Source organism: Rutidosis leptorrhynchoides, chromosome 5, assembly GCF_046630445.1.
Source record: "Rutidosis leptorrhynchoides isolate AG116_Rl617_1_P2 chromosome 5, CSIRO_AGI_Rlap_v1, whole genome shotgun sequence".
NCBI classification, from domain to species: Eukaryota; Viridiplantae; Streptophyta; class Magnoliopsida; order Asterales; family Asteraceae; genus Rutidosis; species Rutidosis leptorrhynchoides.
The window spans coordinates 69,046,722-69,070,115 of record NC_092337.1 but is presented as its reverse complement, the minus strand read 5'-3'; the positions used below and the strand labels follow the sequence as shown (position 1 = coordinate 69,070,115).

The following is a 23,394-nucleotide window of genomic DNA, read 5'->3' as shown; positions in this document are numbered from 1 at the left end:
GCATTGTCAACAGAAGTACTATTGTAAACTATTATTTATGGTGATTGTCTATATGTAGAAATCATCAGATGTCGAAAACCTTTGATTTAAATATTCATTTATGGTGTGCCTTTTCAAAAGAATGCAATGTTTACAAAACGTATCATATAGGGGTCAAATACCTCGCAATGAAATCAATGAATGACGTGTTCGTCCATATGAATTTGGAGCGATCGTGACATGGAGGTTGTCCAAAGGTTGAAGAGGGTGTTGGCATGAGTTTTGGTGATTCATGTGATGGTTGATCGTGATCCCAAAACAGAAACAGAATACATGGTATTAACAATAAGGGTGGTGAGATGTGGTGATTGCTTATCATGAGGGTGGTGGGGTTAGGTTGGTGACCGAAGGTGTTTCTCAGCGTAAAGTCTGGTAATCTAAGAATTAGGGAACAGACACCCTAATTGACGCGAATCCTAAAGATAGATCTATTGGGCCTAACAAACCCCATCCAAATTACCGGATGCTTTAGTACTTCGAAATTTATATCATGTCCGAAGGAGGATCCCGGAATGATAGGGGATATTCTTATATGTATCTAGTTAATGTCGGTTACCAGGTGTTCACCATATGAATGATTATTTTTGTCTCAATGCATGGGACGTATATTTATGAGAACTGGAAATGAAATTCTTGTGGTCTATTAAAATGATGGAAATAAATGATTATGATAAACTAATGAACTCACCAACCTTTTGGTTGACACTTTAAAGCATGTTTATTCTCAGGTGTTAAAGAAATCTTCCGCTGTGCATTTGCTCATTTTAAAGATATTACTTGGAGTCTTTCATAGCATATTTCGAAGAACGTTGCATTCGAGTCATTGAGTTCATCAAAGATTATTATTAAATCAATTTATAGTTGGATAGTGGATATTATGAAATGGTATGTGAAATGTCCCGTTCTTATTGATTAAAAACGTTCCATATTAATTGATTTCGTTGCGAGGTTTTGACCTCTATATGAGACGTTTTTCAAAGACTGCATTCATTTTTAAAACAAACCATAACCTTTATTTCATAAATAAAGGTTTAAAAAGCTTTACGTAGATTATCAAATAATGATAATCTAAAATATCCTGTTTACACACGACCATTACATAATGGTTTACAATACAAATATGTTACATCGAAATCAGTTTCTTGAATGCAGTTTTTACACAATATCATACAAACATGGACTCCAAATCTTGTCCTTATTTTAGTATGCAACAGCGGAAGCTCTTAATATTCACCTGAGAATAAACATGCTTTAAATGTCAACAAAAATGTTGGTGAGTTATAGGTTTAACCTATATATATCAAATCGTAACAATAGACCACAAGATTTCATATTTCAATACACATCCCATACATAGAGATAAAAATCATTCATATGGTGAACACCTGGTAACCGACAATAACAAGATGCATATATAAGAATATCCCCATCATTCCGGGACACCCTTCGGATATGATATAAATTTCGAAGTACTAAAGCATCCGGTACTTTGGATGGGGTTTGTTAGGCCCAATAGATCTATCTTTAGGATTCGCGTCAATTAGGGTGTCTGTTCCCTAATTCTTAGATTACCAGACTTAATAAAAAGGGGCATATTCGATTTTGATAATTCAACCATAGAATGTAGTTTCACGTACTTGTGTCTATTTTGTAAATCATTTATAAAACCTGCATGTATTCTCATCCCAAAAATATTAGATTTTAAAAGTGGGACTATAACTCACTTTCACAAATTTTTACTTCGTCGGGAAGTAAGACTTGGCCACTGTTGATTCACGAACCTATAACAATATATACATATATATTAAAGTATGTTCAAAATATATTTACAACACTTTTAATATATTTTGATGTTTTAAGTTTATTAAGTCAGCTGTCCTCGTTAGTAACCTATAACTAGTTGTCCACAGTTAGATGTACAGAAATAAATCGATAAATATTATCTTGAATCAATCCACGACCCAGTGTATACGTATCTCAGTATTGATCACAACTCAAACTATATATATTTTGGAATCAACCTCAACCCTGTATAGCTAACTCCAACATTCACATATAGAGTGTCTATGGTTGTTCCGAAATATATATAGATGTGTCGACATGATAGGTCGAAACATTGTATACGTGTCTATGGTATCTCAAGATTACATAATATACAATACAAGTTGATTAAGTTATGGTTGGAATAGATTTGTTACCAATTTTCACGTAGCTAAAATGAGAAAAAATTATCCAATCTTGTTTTACCCATAACTTCTTCATTTTAAATCCGTTTTGAGTGAATCAAATTGCTATGGTTTCATATTGAACTCTATTTTATGAATCTAAATAGAAAAAGTATAGGTTTATAGTCGGAAAAATAAGTTACAAGTCGTTTTTGTAAAGGTAGTCATTTCAGTCGAAAGAACGACGTCTAGATGACCATTTTAGAAAACATACTTCCACTTTGAGTTTAATCATAATTTTTGGATATAGTTTCATGTTCATAATAAAAAACATTTTCTCAGAATAACAACTTTTAAATCAAAGTTTATCATAGTTTTTAATTAACTAACCCAAAACAGCCCGCGGTGTTACTACGACGGCGTAAATCCGGTTTTACGGTATTTTTCGTGTTTCCAGGTTTTAAATAATTAAGTTAGCATATCATATAGATATAGAACATGTGTTTAGTTGATTTTAAAAGTCAAGTTAGAAGGATTAACTTTTGTTTGCGAACAAGTTTAGAATTAACTAAACTATGTTCTAGTGATTACAAGTTTAAACCTTCGAATAAGATAGCTTTATATGTATGAATCGAATGATGTTATGAACATCATTACTACCTTAATTTCCTTGGATAAACCTACTGTAAAAGAGAAAAATGGATCTAGCTTCAATGGATCCTTGGATGGCTCGAAGTTCTTGAAGCAGAATCATGACACGAAAACAAGTTCAAGTAAGATCATCACTTGAAATAAGATTGTTATAGTTATAGAAATTGAACCAAAGTTTGAATATGATTATTACCTTGTATTAGAATGATAACCTACTGTAAGAAACAAAGATTTCTTGAGGTTGGATGATCACCTTACAAGATTGGAAGTGAGCTAGCAAACTTGAAAGTATTCTTGATTTTATGTAACTAGAACTTGTAGAATATATGAAGAACACTTAGAACTTGAAGATAGAACTTGAGAGAGATCAATTAGATGAAGAAAATTGAAGAATGAAAGTGTTTGTAGGTGTTTTTGGTCGTTGGTGTATGGATTAGATATAAAGGATATGTAATTTTGTTTTCATGTAAATAAGTCATGAATGATTACTCATATTTTTGTAATTTTATGAGATATTTCATGCTAGTTGCCAAATGATGGTTCCCACATGTGTTAGGTGACTCACATGGGCTGCTAAGAGCTGATCATTGGAGTGTATATACCAATAGTACATACATCTAAAAGCTGTGTATTGTACGAGTACGAATACGGGTGCATACGAGTAGAATTGTTGATGAAACTGAACGAGGATGTAATTGTAAGCATTTTTGTTAAGTAGAAGTATTTTGATAAGTGTATTGAAGTCTTTCAAAAGTGTATAAATACATATTAAAACACTACATGTATATACATTTTAACTGAGTCGTTAAGTCATCGTTAGTCGTTACATGTAAGTGTTGTTTTGAAACCTTTAGGTTAACGATCTTGTTAAATGTTGTTAACCCAATGTTTATAATATCAAATGAGATTTTAAATTATTATATTATCATGATATTATCATGTATGAATATCTCTTAATATGATATATATACATTAAATGTCTTTACAACGATAATCGTTACATATATGTCTCGTTTAAAAATCATTAAGTTAGTAGTCTTGTTTTTACATATGTAGTTCATTGTTAATATACTTAATGATATGTTTACTTTTCATAGTATCATGTTAATTATATATATATCCATATATATGTCATCATATAGTTTTTACAAGTTTTAACGTTCGTGAATCACCGGTCAACTTGGGTGGTCAATTGTCTATATGAAACCTGTTTCAATTAATCAAGTCTTAACAAGTTTGATTGCTTAACATGTTGGAAACATTTAATCATGTAAATATCAATCTCAATTAATATATATAAACATGGAAAAGTTCGGGTCACTACAGTACCTACCCGTTAAATAAATTTCGTCCCGAAATTTTAAGCTGTTGAAGGTGTTGACGAATCTTCTGGAAATAGATGCGGGTATTTCTTCTTCATCTGATCTTCACGCTCCCAGGTGAACTCGGGTCCTCTACGAGCATTCCATCGAACCTTAACAATTGGTATCTTGTTTTGCTTAAGTCTTTTAACCTCACGATCCATTATTTCGACGGGTTCTTCGATGAATTGAAGTTTTTCGTTGATTTGGATTTCATCTAACGGAATAGTGAGATCTTCTTTAGCAAAACATTTCTTCAAATTCGAGACGTGGAAAGTGTTATGTACATCCGCGAGTTGTTGAGGTAACTCAAGTCGGTAAGCTACTGGTCCGACACGATCAATAATCTTGAATGGTCCAATATACCTTGGATTTAATTTCCCTCGTTTACCAAATCGAACAACGCCTTTCCAAGGTGCAACTTTAAGCATGACCATCTCTCCAATTTCAAATTCTATATCTTTTCTTTTAATGTCAGCGTAGCTCTTTTGTCGACTTTGGGCGGTTTTCAACCGTTGTTGAATTTGAATGATCTTCTCGGTAGTTTCTTGTATAATCTCCGGACCCGTAATCTGTCTATCCCCCACTTCACTCCAACAAATCGGAGACCTGCACTTTCTACCATAAAGTGCTTCAAACGGCGCCATCTCAATGCTTGAATGGTAGCTGTTATTGTAGGAAAATTCTGCTAACGGTAGATGTCGATCCCAACTGTTTCCAAAATCAATAACACATGCTCGTAGCATGTCTTCAAGCGTTTGTATCGTCCTTTCACTCTGCCCATCAGTTTGTGGATGATAGGCAGTACTCATGTCTAGACGAGTTCCTAATGCTTGTTGTAATGTCTGCCAGAATCTTGAAATAAATCTGCCATCCCTATCAGAGATAATAGAGATTGGTATTCCATGTCTGGAGACGACTTCCTTCAAATACAGTCGTGCTAACTTCTCCATCTTGTCATCTTCTCTTATTGGCAGGAAGTGTGCTGATTTGGTGAGACGATCAACTATTACCCAAATAGTATCAAAACCACTTGCAGTCCTTGGCAATTTAGTGATGAAATCCATGGTAATGTTTTCCCATTTCCATTCCGGGATTTCGGGTTGTTGAAGTAGACCTGATGGTTTCTGATGCTCAGCTTTGACCTTAGAACACGTCAAACATTCTCCTACGTATTTAGCAACATCGGCTTTCATACCCGGCCACCAAAAATGTTTCTTGAGATCCTTGTACATCTTCCCCGTTCCAGGATGTATTGAGTATCTGGTTTTATGAGCTTCTCTAAGTACCATTTCTCTCATATCTCCAAATTTGGGTACCCAAATCCTTTCAGTCCTATACCGGGTTCCGTCTTCCTGAATATTAAGATGCTTCTCCGATCCTTTGGGTATTTCATCCTTTAAATTTCCCTCTTTTAAAACTCCTTGTTGTGCCTCCTTTATTTGAGTAGTAAGGTTATTATGAATCATTATATTCATAGATTTTACTCGAGTGGGTTCTCTGTCCTTCCTGCTCAAGGCATCGGCTACCACATTTGCCTTCCCCGGGTGGTAACGAATCTCAAAGTCGTAATCATTCAACAATTCAATCCACCTACGCTGCCTCATATTCAGTTGTTTCTGATTAAATATGTGTTGAAGACTTTTGTGGTCGGTATATATAATACTTTTGACCCCATATAAGTAGTGCCTCCAAGTCTTTAATGCAAAAACAACCGCGCCTAATTCCAAATCATGCGTCGTATAATTTTGTTCGTGAATCTTCAATTGTCTAGACGCATAAGCAATCACCTTCGTTCGTTGCATTAATACACAACCGAGACCTTGCTTTGATGCGTCACAATAAATCACAAAATCATCATTCCCTTCAGGCAATGACAATATAGGTGCCGTAGTTAGCTTTTTCTTCAATAACTGAAACGCTTTCTCTTGTTCATCATTCCATTCAAATTTCTTCCCTTTATGCGTTAATGCAGTCAAGGGTTTTGCTATTCTGGAAAAGTCTTGGATGAACCTTCTGTAGTAACCAGCTAGTCCTAAAAATTGGCGTATGTGTTTCGGAGTTTTCGGGGTTTCCCACTTTTCAACAGTTTCTATCTTTGCCGGATCCACCTTAATACCTTCTTTGTTCACTATGTGACCGAGAAATTGAACTTCTTCCAACCAAAATGCACACTTTGAAAACTTAGCGTACAATTCTTCCTTCCTCAATACTTCTAACACCTTTCTCAAATGTTCACCGTGTTCTTGGTCATTCTTTGAGTAAATAAGTATGTCATCAATGAAAACAATGACAAACTTGTCAAGGTATGGTCCACACACTCGGTTCATAAGGTCCATGAACACAGCTGGTGCATTAGTTAAACCAAACGGCATGACCATAAACTCGTAATAACCGTAACGTGTTCTGAAAGCAGTCTTTGGAATATCATCTTCTTTCACCCGCATTTTATGATACCCGGAACGTAAGTCAATCTTTGAATAAACAGACGAGCCTTGTAGCTGATCAAATAAGTCATCGATTCTCGGTAGTGGGTAGCGGTTCTTGATGGTAAGTTTGTTCAACTCTCGGTAGTCGATACACAACCTGAATGTACCATCTTTCTTCTTGACAAACAAAACAGGAGCTCCCCACGGTGATGTGCTTGGTCGAATGAAACCACGCTCTAAAAGTTCTTGTAATTGGCTTTGCAGTTCTTTCATCTCGCTGGGTGCGAGTCTGTAAGGAGCACGAGCTATTGGTGCAGCTCCTGGTACAAGATCTATTTGAAATTCAACGGATCGATGTGGGGGTAATCCCGGTAATTCTTTCGGAAATACATCGGGAAATTCTTTTGCAATGGGAACATCATTAATGCTCTTTTCTTCAGTTTGTACTTTCTCGACGTGTGCTAGAACAGCATAGCAACCTTTTCTTATTAGTTTTTGTGCCTTCAAATTACTAATAAGATGTAGCTTCGTGTTGCCCTTTTCTCCGTACACCATTAAGAGTTTTCCTTTTTCTCGTATAATGCGAATTGCATTTTTGTAACAAAAGATCTCCGCTTTCACTTCTTTCAACCAGTCCATACCGATTATCACATCAAAACTCCCTAACTCTACTGGTATCAAATCAATCTTAAATGTTTCGCTAACCAGTTTAATTTCTCGATTCCGACATATATTATCTGCTGAAATTAATTTACCATTTGCTAATTCGAGTAAAAATTTACTATCCAAAGGCGTCAATGGACAACTTAATTTAGCACAAAAATCTCTACTCATATAGCTTCTATCCGCACCCGAATCAAATAAAACGTAAGCAGATTTATTGTCAATAAGAAACGTACCCGTAACAAGCTCCGGGTCTTCCTGTGCCTCTGCCGCATTAATATTGAAAACTCTTCCACGGCCTTGTCCATTCGTGTTCTCCTGGTTCGGGCAATTTCTAATAATGTGGCCTGGTTTTCCACATTTATAACAAACTACATTGGCATAACTTGCTCCGACACTACTTGCTCCGCCATTACTCGTTCCGACACCATTTGTTCCTTTCGTTCTATTAACCCCTGGTCCGTAGACCTCACACTTCGCCGCGCTATGACCATTTCTTTTACACTTGTTGCAAAATTTGGTGCAGAACCCCGAGTGATTCTTTTCACACCTTTGGCATAGCTGCTTCTGATTGTTGTTGTTGTTGCGGTTATTATTGTTGTTGGGATGATTGTTGTAGTTGCTGCTGTTGTTGTTGTTGTTGTTGTTGTTGTTGGGCCGTTTGTTGTAGTTGCGATTGATGTTGCGATTGTTGGGATAATTGTTGCGATTATTGTTGTAATTGCTGTTGTTGTTGTATTGGTGATTCTTATCACCATTTTCCTCCCACTTTCTTTTGACTTGCTTCACATTGGCCTCTTCAGCAGTCTGTTCTTTAATTCTTTCTTCAATCTGGTTCACTAGTTTGTGAGCCATTCTACATGCCTGTTGTATGGAGGCGGGCTCGTGTGAACTTATATCTTCTTGGATTCTTTCCGGTAATCCTTTCACAAACGCGTCGATCTTCTCTTCCTCATCTTCGAATGCTCCCGGACACAATAGGCACAATTCTGTGAATCGTCTTTCGTATGTGGTAATATCAAATCCTTGGGTTCGTAACCCTCTAATTTCTGTCTTGAGCTTATTGACCTCGGTTCTGGGACGGTACTTCTCGTTCATCAAGTGCTTGAATGCTGACCACGGTAGTGCGTACGCATCATCTTGTCCCACTTGCTCTAGATAGGTATTCCACCATGTTAACGCAGAACCTGTGAAGGTATGCGTAGCGTACTTCACTTTGTCCTCTTCAGTACACTTACTTATGGCAAACACCGATTCGACCTTCTCGGTCCACCGTTTCAATCCGATCGGTCCTTCGGTTCCATCAAATTCCAAAGGTTTGCAGGCAGTGAATTCTTTGTAGGTGCATCCTACACGATTTCCTGTACTGCTAGATCCAAGGTTATTGTGGGTATGTAGCGCAGCCTGTACTGCGGCTATGTTTGAAGCTAGAAAAGTACGGAATTCCTCTTCATTCATATTCACGGTGTGTCGAGTAGTCGGTGCCATTTCCTTCAAAATAGTCAAATGGAACAAGTTAATCATACAGAATATTAAGAGTAGTTAATAGTATTTCGTAGCATAATATGAACTCATTTATAAAAGCTTTTTCTTCATATTAGCATTTTATAAGTTTAAATTCGGGTAGTACCTACCCGTTAAGTTCATACTTAGTAGCTAATATACAATTCAACTACTACAATTCTATATGAAAAACTGATTATAATAATATTTCGCATTCAAACTTTTACACAATATTTTACAAACTTACAATACCGCTTATTTTACATATAGCATGAAATATAGCACACAATAAATTTGATACAAGATAGTTGTGAAGACAATTCTAGCTAGTACACAAGTCGTTCAGCAAAGGCAATAAAGACACGTAATTCATACGTCCAGAAACAAGTCATGCATTCTGGTTTTACTAGGACTACTTCCCATCCTTGGTCTTGTGCAACATAACCGTTATGGCCGTTGATAAGACAGCGTGTTGTAACGTCATCAAAGGGACGAGGGTTACGTAATGTCCAACAGTCCCGTAACAATCTAAAAACCTCATTTCTTACCCCAATTACCGACTCCGTCACTTGTGGAAACGTTTTGTTTAATAGTTGTAGCCCGATGTTCTTGTTCTCACTTTGGTGAGAAGCGAACATTACTAACCCGTAAGCATAACATGCTTCTTTATGTTGCATGTTAGCCGCTTTTTCTAAATCACGAAGTCCTATATTCGGATATACTGAGTCAAAATAATTTCTTAACCCGTTGCGTAAAATAGCATTTGGGTTCCCCGCAATATATGCGTCAAAGTAAACACATCGTAACTTATGGATTTCCCAATGTGATATCCCCCATCTTCCGAACGAAAGCCTTTTATAAACCAAGGCATTCTTGGAACGTTCTTCGAATGTCTTACAAACTGATCTCGCCTTAAATAGTTGTGCCGAGGAATTCTGACCGACTTTAGACAAGATTTCATCAATCATGTCTCCGGGTAGGTCTCTTAAAATATTGGGTTGTCTATCCATTTTGTGTTTTTATACTGTAAAATAGACAAGAGTTAGATTCATAAAAAAAAAAATACTTATTAATACAAGCAATTTTTACATATATCATAAAGCATAAGCACACTATATTACATATATTACACCACACGAATACAACTATCTTATTCCGACTCGCTTGTTTCTTCTTCTTCGGTTTTGGTTCGTTTTGCCAAGTTTCTAGGGATATATGATGTTCCCCTAATACGAGCCGTCGTGATCCACATTGGTTTAGAAAAACCTGGTGGTTTAGAGGTTCTCAGGTCATTGTTACAACTTAAGGACTTCGGGGGTTGACGATACATATAAAGTTCATCGGGGTTGGAATTAGATTTCTCTATTTTTATGCCATTTCCCTTATTATTTTCTTTTGCCTTTTTAAATTCAGTTGGGGTAATTTCTATAACATCATCGGAATTCTCGTCGGAATCCGATTCATCGGAGAATTGGTAATCCTCCCAATATTTTGCTTCCTTGGCGAAAACACCATTGACCATAATTAACTTTGGTCGGTTGGTTGAGGATTTTCTTTTACTTAACCGTTTTATTATTTCCCCCACCGGTTCTATTTCTTCATCCGGTTCCGATTCTTCTTCCGGTTCCGATTCTTCTTCCGGTTCCGACTCTTCTTCCGGTTCCTCTTCGGGAACTTGTGAATCAGTCCACAAATCATTCCAATTTACATTTGACTCTTCATTATTATTAGGTGAGTCAATGGGACTTGTTCTAGAGGTAGACATCTATCACATAATATCAAACACGTTAAGAGATTAATATATCACATAATATTCATATGTTAAAAATATATAGTTTCCAACAAAAATGTTAAGCAATCATTTTTAAAGAAAACACGGTCGAAGTCCAGACTCACTAATGCATCCTAACAAACTCGATAAGACACACTAATGCAAATTTTCTGGTTCTCTAAGACCAACGCTCTGATACCAACTGAAATGTCCCGTTCTTATTGATTAAAAACGTTCCATATTAATTGATTTCGTTGCGAGGTTTTGACCTCTATATGAGACGTTTTTCAAAGACTGCATTCATTTTTAAAACAAACCATAACCTTTATTTCATAAATAAAGGTTTAAAAAGCTTTACGTAGATTATCAAATAATGATAATCTAAAATATCCTGTTTACACACGACCATTACATAATGGTTTACAATACAAATATGTTACATCGAAATCAGTTTCTTGAATGCAGTTTTTACACAATATTATACAAACATGGACTCCAAATCTTGTCCTTATTTTAGTATGCAACAGCGGAAGCTCTTAATATTCACCTGAGAATAAACATGCTTTAAATGTCAACAAAAATGTTGGTGAGTTATAGGTTTAACCTATATATATCAAATCGTAACAATAGACCACAAGATTTCATATTTCAATACACATCCCATACATAGAGATAAAAATCATTCATATGGTGAACACCTGGTAACCGACAATAACAAGATGCATATATAAGAATATCCCCATCATTCCGGGACACCCTTCGGATATGATATAAATTTCGAAGTACTAAAGTATCCGGTACTTTGGATGGGGTTTGTTAGGCCCAATAGATCTATCTTTAGGATTCGCGTCAATTAGGGTGTCTGTTCCCTAATTCTTAGATTACCAGACTTAATAAAAAGGGGCATATTCGATTTCGATAATTCAACCATAGAATGTAGTTTCACGTACTTGTGTCTATTTTGTAAATCATTTATAAAACCTGCATGTATTCTCATCCCAAAAATATTAGATTTTAAAAGTGGGACTATAACTCACTTTCACAAATTTTTACTTCGTCGGGAAGTAAGACTTGGCCACTGTTGATTCACGAACCTATAACAATATATACATATATATTAAAGTATGTTCAAAATATATTTACAACACTTTTAATATATTTTGATGTTTTAAGTTTATTAAGTCAGCTGTCCTCGTTAGTAACCTATAACTAGTTGTCCACAGTTAGATGTACAGAAATAAATCGATAAATATTATCTTGAATCAATCCACGACCCAGTGTATACGTATCTCAGTATTGATCACAACTCAAACTATATATATTTTGGAATCAACCTCAACCCTGTATAGCTAACTCCAACATTCACATATAGAGTGTCTATGGTTGTTCCGAAATATATATAGATGTGTCGACATGATAGGTCGAAACATTGTATACGTGTCTATGGTATCTCAAGATTACATAATATACAATACAAGTTGATTAAGTTATGGTTGGAATAGATTTGTTACCAATTTTCACGTAGCTAAAATGAGAAAAAATTATCCAATCTTGTTTTACCCATAACTTCTTCATTTTAAATCCGTTTTGAGTGAATCAAATTGCTATGGTTTCATATTGAACTCTATTTTATGAATCTAAACAGAAAAATTATAGGTTTATAGTCGGAAAAATAAGTTACAAGTCGTTTTTGTAAAGGTAGTCATTTCAGTCGAAAGAACGACGTCTAGATGACCATTTTAGAAAACATACTTCCACTTTGAGTTTAACCATAATTTTTGGATATAGTTTCATGTTCATAATAAAAATCATTTTCTCAGAATAACAACTTTTAAATCAAAGTTTATCATAGTTTTTAATTAACTAACCCAAAACAGCCCGCGGTGTTACTACGACGGCGTAAATCCGGTTTTACGGTGTTTTTCGTGTTTCCAGGTTTTAAATCATTAAGTTAGCATATCATATAGATATAGAACATGTGTTTAGTTGATTTTAAAAGTCAAGTTAGAAGGATTAACTTTTGTTTGCGAACAAGTTTAGAATTAACTAAACTATGTTCTAGTGATTACAAGTTTAAACCTTCGAATAAGATAGCTTTATATGTATGAATCGAATGATGTTATGAACATCATTACTACCTTAATTTCCTTGGATAAACCTACTGGAAAAGAGAAAAATGGATCTAGCTTCAATGGATCCTTGGATGGCTCGAAGTTCTTGAAGCAGAATCATGACACGAAAACAAGTTCAAGTAAGATCATCACTTGAAATAAGATTGTTATAGTTATAGAAATTGAACCAAAGTTTGAATATGATTATTACCTTGTATTAGAATGATAACCTACTGTGAGAAACAAAGATTTCTTGAGGTTGGATGATCACCTTACAAGATTGGAAGTGAGCTAGCAAACTTGAAAGTATTCTTGATTTTATGTAACTAGAACTTGTAGAATATATGAAGAACACTTAGAACTTGAAGATAGAACTTGAGAGAGATCAATTAGATGAAGAAAATTGAAGAATGAAAGTGTTTGTAGGTGTTTTTGGTCGTTGGTGTATGGATTAGATATAAAGGATATGTAATTTTGTTTTCATGTAAATAAGTCATGAATGATTACTCATATTTTTGTAATTTTATGAGATATTTCATGCTAGTTGCCAAATAATGGTTCCCACATGTGTTAGGTGACTCACATGGGCTGCTAAGAGCTGATCATTGGAGTGTATATACCAATAGTACATACATCTAAAAGCTGTGTATTGTACGAGTACGAATACGGGTGCATACGAGTAGAATTGTTGATGAAACTGAACGAGGATGTAATTGTAAGCATTTTTGTTAAGTAGAAGTATTTTGATAAGTGTATTGAAGTCTTTCAAAAGTGTATAAATACATATTAAAACACTACATGTATATACATTTTAACTGAGTCGTTAAGTCATCGTTAGTCGTTACATGTAAGTGTTGTTTTGAAACCTTTAGGTTAACGATCTTGTTAAATGTTGTTAACCCAATGTTTATAATATCAAATGAGATTTTAAATTATTATATTATCATGATATTATCATGTATGAATATCTCTTAATATGATATATATACATTAAATGTCTTTACAACGATAATCGTTACATATATGTCTTGTTTAAAAATCATTAAGTTAGTAGTCTTGTTTTTACATATGTAGTTCATTGTTAATATACTTAATGATATGTTTACTTATCATAGTATCATGTTAATTATATATATATCCATATATATGTCATCATATAGTTTTTACAAGTTTTAACGTTCGTGAATCACCGGTCAACTTGGGTGGTCAATTGTCTATATGAAACCTGTTTCAATTAATCAAGTCTTAACAAGTTTGATTGCTTAACATGTTGGAAACATTTAATCATGTAAATATCAATCTCAATTAATATATATAAACATGGAAAAGTTCGGGTCACTACAGTATGCATGCCTGTCAATTTTCGATGTAAAGAAAGTTAGTATTATCGTTAATAATATTATAGTAACTATCATTATTAATATTAGTGTAATTAAAATAAATATTTGTAACACCTAATTATTTTGATTACTATTATTATCATTATTATGAACACGATATAAAAGACGATTAAAAGCTATTAAACAAAACGATTAGGAAATAATGAGTAAGAGTATCATGATGAAATTAAAATATTATAAGATATTGATTTAGATAAAATTATCGTTCTTATTATTTTTATCATTACTATTATTATTAAAAGTATCGTTAGTATTAAAACTATCATTTTAACAAAAATTATCATTTTAATAGAAATGTCATTGTTACTATAAAATATCATTATTATTATTATTATTTTAAATAGAATTATTATTTTAAAGATAATATTAAAAATTATCCTAAATATTAAAGTTATCATAATTAGAATTATCGTTTTATCATAATGTCATCTTAGTAATTATAAATATTGATATTTTTATAATAATAATTATTATTACAAAATAATACAACTTTTACTTACTATTATTATAGATATTATTTTATCAAATAAATATGTGATACAAACATATTTTACTACGTGTAATAACTTACTTTAATAATACCTATCATATTATCTTTATGATATTAAATGAACCCTATAAATTTTATTACTTAATATATATAAAAGTATATTTTATTATATAAATTTAATATAAATTTTTATTTATTAATAAATAAATTATATTATTTACTCTAATAAATCTTTTAAAAATATTTAAAAATATAAAACGACGATATTTAAACTATATATTAATCATGTATAGATTTTTGGAAATTATTTTGAGTCAAATTTACTTTTGTTGACTTTTGCATATTAGTCTCGAGCATTAGGATTGTGGTACACTATGACTTGACCTAATTTGTTAGACAAATATTGACCAACACATAAATATATATAATTAATTTAGGTTCGTGAATCCGAGGCCAACCTTGCACTTATTCAATGACGTTATATGTATTTTTACTACGAAATACAGTATGGTGAGTTTCATTTGCCTTTTTACCCTTTATATTTTTGGGACTGAGAATACATGCGCTTTTATAAATGTTTGACGAAATAGACACAAGTAATTGAAACTACATTCTATGGTTGAAGATGGACGGTTGAGGTTTGGAGAGGGTGATGGAATTTAACAAGAGAGTTGAATAGAGATTTGAGGGGTGATGAAATTTTTGGTTCATCAGACATATACATATATATATATATATATATATATATATATATATATATATATATATATATATATATATATATATATATATATATATATATATATATATATATATATATATATATATATATATATATATTATAATTATAATATTAATAATAATTAATAATAATTAATAATATAATAATAAACTTAAAATTCAAAGAACGCACAGTAATTAAACTTGTGAAATGTAATAGTTCAACAGCCAATGTTTTGGTTTATTCTACCGACAGTTTATCATGGATGTCTATAACGTGTCCATTGCTAAACAGTTGTCGTATAAAAGTGTTCCTAAAAATCTCAAACTTTTAGATTAAATATAATTAATTATTTCACTCATTAACTGTTTAAAACCTGATCAAAAAGGTTCGTTAATTATTTATTTTCTGTTCCAATTAATATGTACGGAGTACTAATATTTAAACTAAAAAGGTAAAAATATTTCCATCAAACCTAAAATCGTCGTAATCAATTTACAGTCTAACTTTTATTTTGAATCTTCATAAACTCGTATTAGATCTATATGAACACTAGCGAAATGTCAACCAAGTGTTACTGACGTTTACTAATTAAGCTCGAAATCATTTATTTTCCATATACTATATGTATATATAAATACATTTTAATATCAGATTTTATTATATAACTAAATATATATATATTTTCAAATAAATATATTTACAATTAACATTCATGTATATATATATATATATATATATATATATATATATATATATATATATATATATATATATAATAGTTGTTCGTGAATCGTCGAGAACAGTCGAAGGTCAATTGAATATATGAAACAGTTCAAAATTTTTGAGACTCAACCTAACAGACTTTGCTTATCGTATCAAAAATACAATATCGTATCGAGAGTTTGATTTAAAATTAGTCGAATTTTTTCCGGGTCACTACAACAATTCTATGCCCCATTAGTAACAATGAAGCAGAAACAGTGGACCACCTATTTTACTCCAGCCCATTCGCTAAGGAACTATGGGATCGCATTTTTGTTGGTGGAATCTTAATAGTCAATCATACTCGAATTTAGACGAAATGTTTCATGGGAAAAGGATGGGATCAAACTCGACCTCAAGTTGCAGAATCTAGCAAGCTATTGAATGGCTTTGCGGATACACGATATGGAAAAATCGAAACTCAAAGGTTTTCGGGAAGACTTTTTGGACCGTTCCTATGGCACTCAATGAAATTCAAACAAAAAATTTTCAATGAATAAACAATCGATCGAAGAAATTAGTGTTGAAATGGGATCAATGGCCCTCAAATCCGAGCATTTACGATGATCACGGTTAACATTAGGCTGAAGGTTACTCGATGTTAATACTAGTCATTGTAATTCATGTATAACAGTAGCAAGATTTGTGTCATTGGCCTGCTATACTTTCTTGGCCTGTTGTCTAGTTTAGTTGGCCCAAGCATCTACTCTATGCTTCATGTAATCTTTTAATTTTATAAAATGCTTTTTGCCTTTCAAAAAAAAAAAAAAATTTAATTAGTTAATACTCCTGAGTATAAATTTAGATAAATAAAATATAATGTTTATACTTTATAGATATTTAATTTAATACTTTTGTTAACTCTAGTTCTGAGTTCTGACTCAATAGTGAACAGTCAACTCTATGTATTACCACATCCACATGACTTATTTATGCAGAGTATCAAAAAACTGAGGATCTTTTAAATCAACTGATGAGAGACTCAATAATGCTTCCAATTTACTCCAAAATTAATCAGATCCATAATGACTTGTTCTGCAACTGAATCATCATCATCATCATCATCATCATCAACAACATCAAATACAACTAATTGTTGGGATTGGAAGAAGGCATTATCAGCTGAAGTTAAGTTATTTCGAGGGTTTGCTTTTGCTTTCTCTCTCGTTTTCACTTTACTTCTCATTCTTTCTTTCTATCTCTTTTATCTCCGTCTCCGTCGTCTCCGCCGTACTCCGCCGTGGTCGGAACCCTCATCTGCCACCAATGCCCTATCCACGGTATTAACATTATTGTTACTGTTTTATACTAATGGATCTCGATGTAATTAGTTAATTAGGGTTTGATAATTGAATAATCATATTCTTTTCAGGCTGAGTTGGGGATGAAGAAAGAATTGAGGGAGATGTTGCCTGTTATTGTGTTTAAGGAAAGCTTTTCTGTAACTGATGCACTGTGAGTTATTTAATTAATATTATTACTATTATTTATTTTAATTATCGTATGTGTAGTAGATGTTATAAATGATGCATTACATAGCTGGAACTTGGAATTACATTATTTAATTATTTAATTTAATATGAAGAGATTGGAGGGATAATGTAGTTGACGTTTGTTACGAATGGCGTAACAAAGGCCATATCGGGTAGAATTGGAAGGCTAGTTAAGAATGAAAGATGTTGTGGTTCTTGTTATATGGCTTGACGATCTATGTTTAAAAGTTAGGAAGGTAGATCCAATGGGGTTTTAGCGGTAAAAGAAGTTAATTTTGTTTGGTTGTGGTTCGTATTTGTGAGTAACCATTGCATTTCCTTTAATGAAATGAAACGATACCATTGTAGTTTTTTGGAAAGTTGGGCTTGGAAATCACTGACGGGGATCGAAAACCACCCACCCGATCATTTTCCACGCGCACACATGTTTTTGGGCGGAGACCCGGACCGCATAATAGGGACCCGATCCATCAATCCATACGGGCATGTGGATCGAGCCGAATTCCTGCGTACGGATCGGTAAAACCTCTCTCACGGTCTTTTTACAAAGCCAGGGATGGAACCCTTGACCTGTGCCCAATACTCAGGGTATTGGGGTTGAACCATTGGGCCATACTGGTCAGGATGAATGGCCCATTGTTAACGTTATTGCTGTAAGCACTTTATGACATTAAAGTTAAATTGGCCGCTGCATGTGAATTACTTCCCATATTGATTTGATTTTCATCTTAGTTTAATTAATAATTTATGTTAAGTAGTACTCCGCTTGTAAGTGAAACTCATGGAAGTATTAAACAAATTTCTCATTTAGTTAAGTTAAACAGACTCCTCAATTTTGCTAATTTTTTAGGCTGTTAACTAATCTCTAATAGAAGTACAACCTGTCAATGGCGGACCCAATTTTTTTTTTCTTTTTGATGGGGTAAAACGTTAACAAATTGGAATAAACTAAAAACGGGATCAAAACATTGAACTTTAACATAGAAGAAGACTAAAAAAAGTTTTAGTCTTTGGAGGCGGTTGACCCCGGTTGCCCTAACATAGAATCTCCCCTGACCGTGAGCCTATAAGTTTAGGAGTTTCAATTATGGTTCTAAGAAAATCAGATCTGTAAAGTTAGCCAACCTAAAATCCAGGTTTAAAAAATAAAATTCCCTTTTTGCTCAAAATGGAAACTTATACTAACTAGGGTTAAGCAAAACAAGCACATAGATGCATGTACCAGTTTAGTATTCATGATACTTTTAAATGAGTTTGTGTTTAGAATCCATATCAACAAATCCATTATTGTTAAGTTACTTAATCTACATTCTACAAAATAGGTCATACTTTTGTCATTCAATATACATGGCGAAAGGTCACAATTGAGCGTGCAACTTTAAAAGTTGGTAAAAATTGCAGAAGCATTTCATTTTACAGTGTAGGTTTTGTACTGGTCTTTTCGTTTACTAATCTTTTTCTAATATTCTCTTTCGTACATATGTATAAATTGTTCGTGACGAATCCAAGCTTTTTTTTCTTTTAGTGTGTGTGTAAATTTGATTTACCAAACCACCGTAGAAAACATTTAAACATTTTAGGTTAGTACCAAATTAGTGCTAGGCTAAAAATGCTGGTACTCGTTTTAACAAGTTGCTCTTTAACTTCTCCATCACTATCTTTAAATCTTCATACTTAATGAGATTGATAGTAGGATGATGAATATTATAAATTTTGAAATTGGTTAAATAGAATGATTAGTTTGCATGTACAAATTGAATTACTTAATACATCAGCATAACTTTTCTTCTCAAGACTGGGTGGTACAGGGTATCTTAATAACCAATATCAATTTTAACATTTTCATCTTTATGATATTGTGATTTGAAGTTACATGCAACTTGTATGAAACTATGAATGCTTAAACTAAAAATCAGAACACTCAAAAACTAATTAAAATGCGTGTTCTTTAATTTCAAGTATAGTAGTCTTCATATTCTAGCAATAGCATCAATTATATCGTTTTCTAGAGGTGGGAATTTGAACCATTTACCTATGAACAATTAGATTCGGGATACCAGTCAAACAGGTAAAAAAAAAAAATAGGAAACTTAATTTAGAAGGAGCAGGGTTGAAAGTCGCCCAAAGTGTATTTTTAATACATAAAACCTACTAAGATTACCTTATTAGAAGAAGAAGAAGAAAAAACTAGAGTAGTATTGAAGGTTGAACAAACAGGGTTTCAAGTCAACCCAACTGGACCCATACTGACTTGTACCAATGCTTTACCCGTTTAGACCTGTTACCGACCCACCAATTTTCCATCACATCTTTTCCTAACCATTTTAACTTGTTCTGTGGGGTCCATTGAAAATGCAGATGTTCAGTATGCCTTGGGGACTATGAGGCAGAGGATAGGCTGCAACAAATACCGGCCTGCAAGCATGCGTTTCATGCGGAATGCATTGATAGCTGGCTTTCGACTCACACAACATGCCCTCTTTGCCGCCTTTCTCTTCTCTCTTCATCCCCAACCAAGCCAGAAGCAACTAACGATAACATATCTACCGATGCTGAAAACGATACGGGTGCATCTCATCAGATTGAAAATTGTGACCAGTCTTCTACGAACCATGAGCATACTACCCATTCATTGTAAGGAAAAAGCTTCAGAAATTATTAGAATACAGAATAATAATCTTTGAATGGTTGTTGGTTAATTTATTGGACTCGAAACATAATTCAGTTGTAAGTTATTGAGTAATTTGATCTCTAGTTGTTCTTTGTTTGTCGTCAAATCCTTAAAACGATTGGGGTTTTCTTTTATTTCGTTTATTCAGAAAAAAGTAAGTATGAATGTCTTTCACTCTTTTTCTCATTGCAAATGTTTGATTGTTGACCACATGTTATTCTTTAAAATGTCAATCCAACAACTTATCAAACATGTATGTAGTCATGTACAACTCACTGAAAGCTTCTCAGTACCAATTACAGTATATAGCACAAAAGTGAAGTTAGCTATATATTGCTAAAATGCAATCAGTGAAAGATTTCTTTAAATAAATAAATATTGTTTGAAGGTTTAAAAATAAAAAAGAAGAATAATGTTAACCATAATACTAGTTGGTTGATTTTTGACCTTTTTACCCTTCATTGGAAATATGAACAATATAATCAGTAGTGGTGGATGGATATAGTAGGGTGGTGTACAACTTACAACTTACATGAAGATGGTTAACAATAAAAGACTTGTGATTTAAAATAAAATTTTAATTTAATGGTTAAACTCCAGTTTCTCCTATCCTTTATATAGATCACCTTACATTTGTCTCTTATCTATCTCTTGCTCTATATTTAGAAACACCTTCATTTAAATCAATTTCTATTTCTATTTCAATTTCAATTTCAATTTCAAACACCATTTCAATTAACCTTAATCATATCATAAACATGGCATCCATCGTGTGTTTTGGAGAAATGTTGATCGATTTCGTCCCTGATACCTCCGGTGTCTCCTTGGCCGAGTCTCAAGGATTCCTAAAAGCACCAGGCGGTGCACCTGCAAACGTTGCGTGTGCCATCACCAAGCTTGGTGGCACCTCAGCTTTCATAGGCAAGGTAATAAAAAAAATTAATCATATTTACTCTATTACTTAATTTCTCATTCACATTGTATAAAGTTTACATTGATTATATATGGTTTAATCATTTATTGAAATATATAGGTTGGGAAAGATGAGTTTGGATTCATGTTGGCCGATATATTGAAGAAGAACGGTGTAAACGCTAATGGAGTTTTGTTTGACGAGCATGCAAGAACAGCTCTTGCATTTGTAACACTTTAAGAAAAATGGTGAGAGGGAGTTCATGTTTTATAGGAACCCGAGTGCTGATATGCTCTTGAAAGAGTCCGAGTTAAACATGGATCTAATCAAGAAGGCTAAAATCTTTCATTATGGCTCTATTAGCCTTATTACCGAGCCATGCAGGTCAGCTCACATTGCAGCCATGAAGGCCGCCAAGCAATCCGGTGTCTTGCTCTCGTATGACCCCAATGTCCGCCTTCCGCTTTGGCCGTCTCCTGAGGCTGCCAGGCAAGGCATTAAGAGTATTTGGAACGAGGCTGATTTCATCAAGGTAAGTTCTCCAATCGCCTAAATTTAGTTTGTAGGACGTTTGAATTTGAGATTTAGGTGGTAGAGATAGTTAGATAATACCAACAGTCAGCCATTAATCATAAATATTTTGAACTATTCAACACTTAATCATTCAGTTTAAACGGTTAATTGTGACTAGAAGTCGCAATAATAGTTTAAACACATATCCAAACACAAGTTTTAATCAACTTAAAAGCGATTTTTGGAGTAAAAGAGAAAACTGATGTTGTCAATATTATAGGTGAGCGACGATGAGGTGGCTTTCTTGACGCAAAATGATTCGGATAATGAGGAAGCAGTGAAGTCGTTGTGGCATGATGGTCTCAAGCTTATGATTGTCACCGATGGGGGGAAAGGTTGTCGATATTATACAAAGGTACATATGATCGATCCGTTTATTTGCATATCGAATCAAGTAAAACTAATATAGAGAATCTAAATGTTACATCTACTATGTGTAATGGACATTGTTTTTCGAGTGTAGAGTTTCAAGGGAAAAGTGCCCGGATTCTCTGTGACAACAATTGACACAACTGGAGCTGGTGACTCGTTCGTGGGATCTATCTTAGTTTCCATTGCAAAAGACAATTCTATTTTTGCGGTATAACACATAGCCCCACTTCATAAACAAGTTGAAGTCGTGTTTCATTAAGGATTACATGTGAAGTTTGCATTCGTGTTTGTTGCAGGATGAAGGGAAATTAAAGGAGGCGCTAAAACTAGCTAATGCTTGTGGAGCGATTTGTACAACTAAGAAAGGAGCGATTCCCGCGCTTCCATCTACAGCTGATGCGCAAGCACTCATCTCGGGATCCAAGTCCAAGTAACAAGATTTGGGGCTGAATTGTATCATTGATGTAATTAAACATGTCGATTCATTTGAAACTAGATCTTCGTACTTTTAAGTGTGCCCGTAAATGGGTTTAAATTTTATCAGAATAAGAGTGATCTTTTGTATATGAGTCGGATTTTGGTTCATATGAGCTTGTGAATTGTGATTAGTATAAAACCAAGCCATACGAGCCCGTTATTTAGATAGTCGGATTTTCTTTCAACTCTTTGAAAATCCTGAGTAACGTTAATAAAAATTCCAGTTTACAGTTCTTATCTAGGAAAACTAATTGTTTTGGTAGTGGTCTGCCTCTCTTAGCGAGAGGTCAAGAGTTCGACTCCCGTGTAGTGCAACATTGCACACAAGGTTGTCCATTCACCCTTGAATTCCACCCAAGGGTGCCTTCGGCACATCGCGTTGCGGGGGGCATTGGGGGAGGGGATATTACCGTCCATGCCCTCGGATTGGGCCGAGTTTCCTCATGGGCAGCAGTTGGGGGCGGGTTATGTAACTGTGAGAGATGAACACGTTGGTAGTTAAGTTCCCCTAGGTGATCCCATACGACTGTTCAAAAAAATATATATATAAAAAAAATAATAAATGCTATATTTATGTCAGAAAATGAAGGAAAAAAAAGATACAGTGAAACTGGATTGTTTTACTCTTATCGTTTTGGTTCAACTTGGATTTCGACCCTTATCGTATAACCTGTCCATAAGCGATGACCCTACACATGTGTGGATATAACCGCAATCCTCGTGTTTGATTTTAGCATAAAATTTATACTGCACCTGTGATTAGGGACATACTGGAGGATTCTTTTTTATGTAAATTTCAAACATTAAATTGGTGAAAATCAAGCAA

At 33.8% G+C, this 23,394-nt stretch overlaps 1 protein-coding gene and 1 pseudogene across 1 annotated transcript; both read left to right on the top strand.

The window, feature by feature from the left end:
* The first annotated feature begins 17,020 nt into the window (after window positions 1-17,020).
* On the top strand, window positions 17,021-20,397 carry LOC139848190 (RING-H2 finger protein ATL58-like). Its single transcript, XM_071837921.1, has 3 exons — window positions 17,021-17,349; window positions 17,442-17,524; window positions 19,921-20,397. The coding sequence occupies exons 1-3, from the start codon at window positions 17,095-17,097 to the stop codon at window positions 20,198-20,200; spliced, it is 618 nt and encodes a 205-aa protein (XP_071694022.1). The 5' UTR covers window positions 17,021-17,094; the 3' UTR covers window positions 20,201-20,397.
* A 235-nt stretch (window positions 20,398-20,632) lies between these two features.
* Window positions 20,633-22,525, top strand: LOC139847313 (fructokinase-2-like; annotated as a pseudogene).
* The last annotated feature ends 869 nt before the right edge of the window (window positions 22,526-23,394 follow it).

What these genes read in the sequence shown, in the direction of transcription:
- LOC139848190 (XM_071837921.1), top strand. Translation starts at nt 17,095, where the DNA reads ATGACTTGTTCTGCAACTGAATCATCATCATCATCATCATCATCATCA. An exon ending in CCACCAATGCCCTATCCACG is followed by an intron (nt 17,350 to 17,441) that starts GTATTAACATTA and finishes TATTCTTTTCAG; the next exon opens with GCTGAGTTGGGGATGAAGAA. An exon ending in TTTTCTGTAACTGATGCACT is followed by an intron (nt 17,525 to 19,920) that starts GTGAGTTATTTA and finishes TTGAAAATGCAG; the next exon opens with ATGTTCAGTATGCCTTGGGG.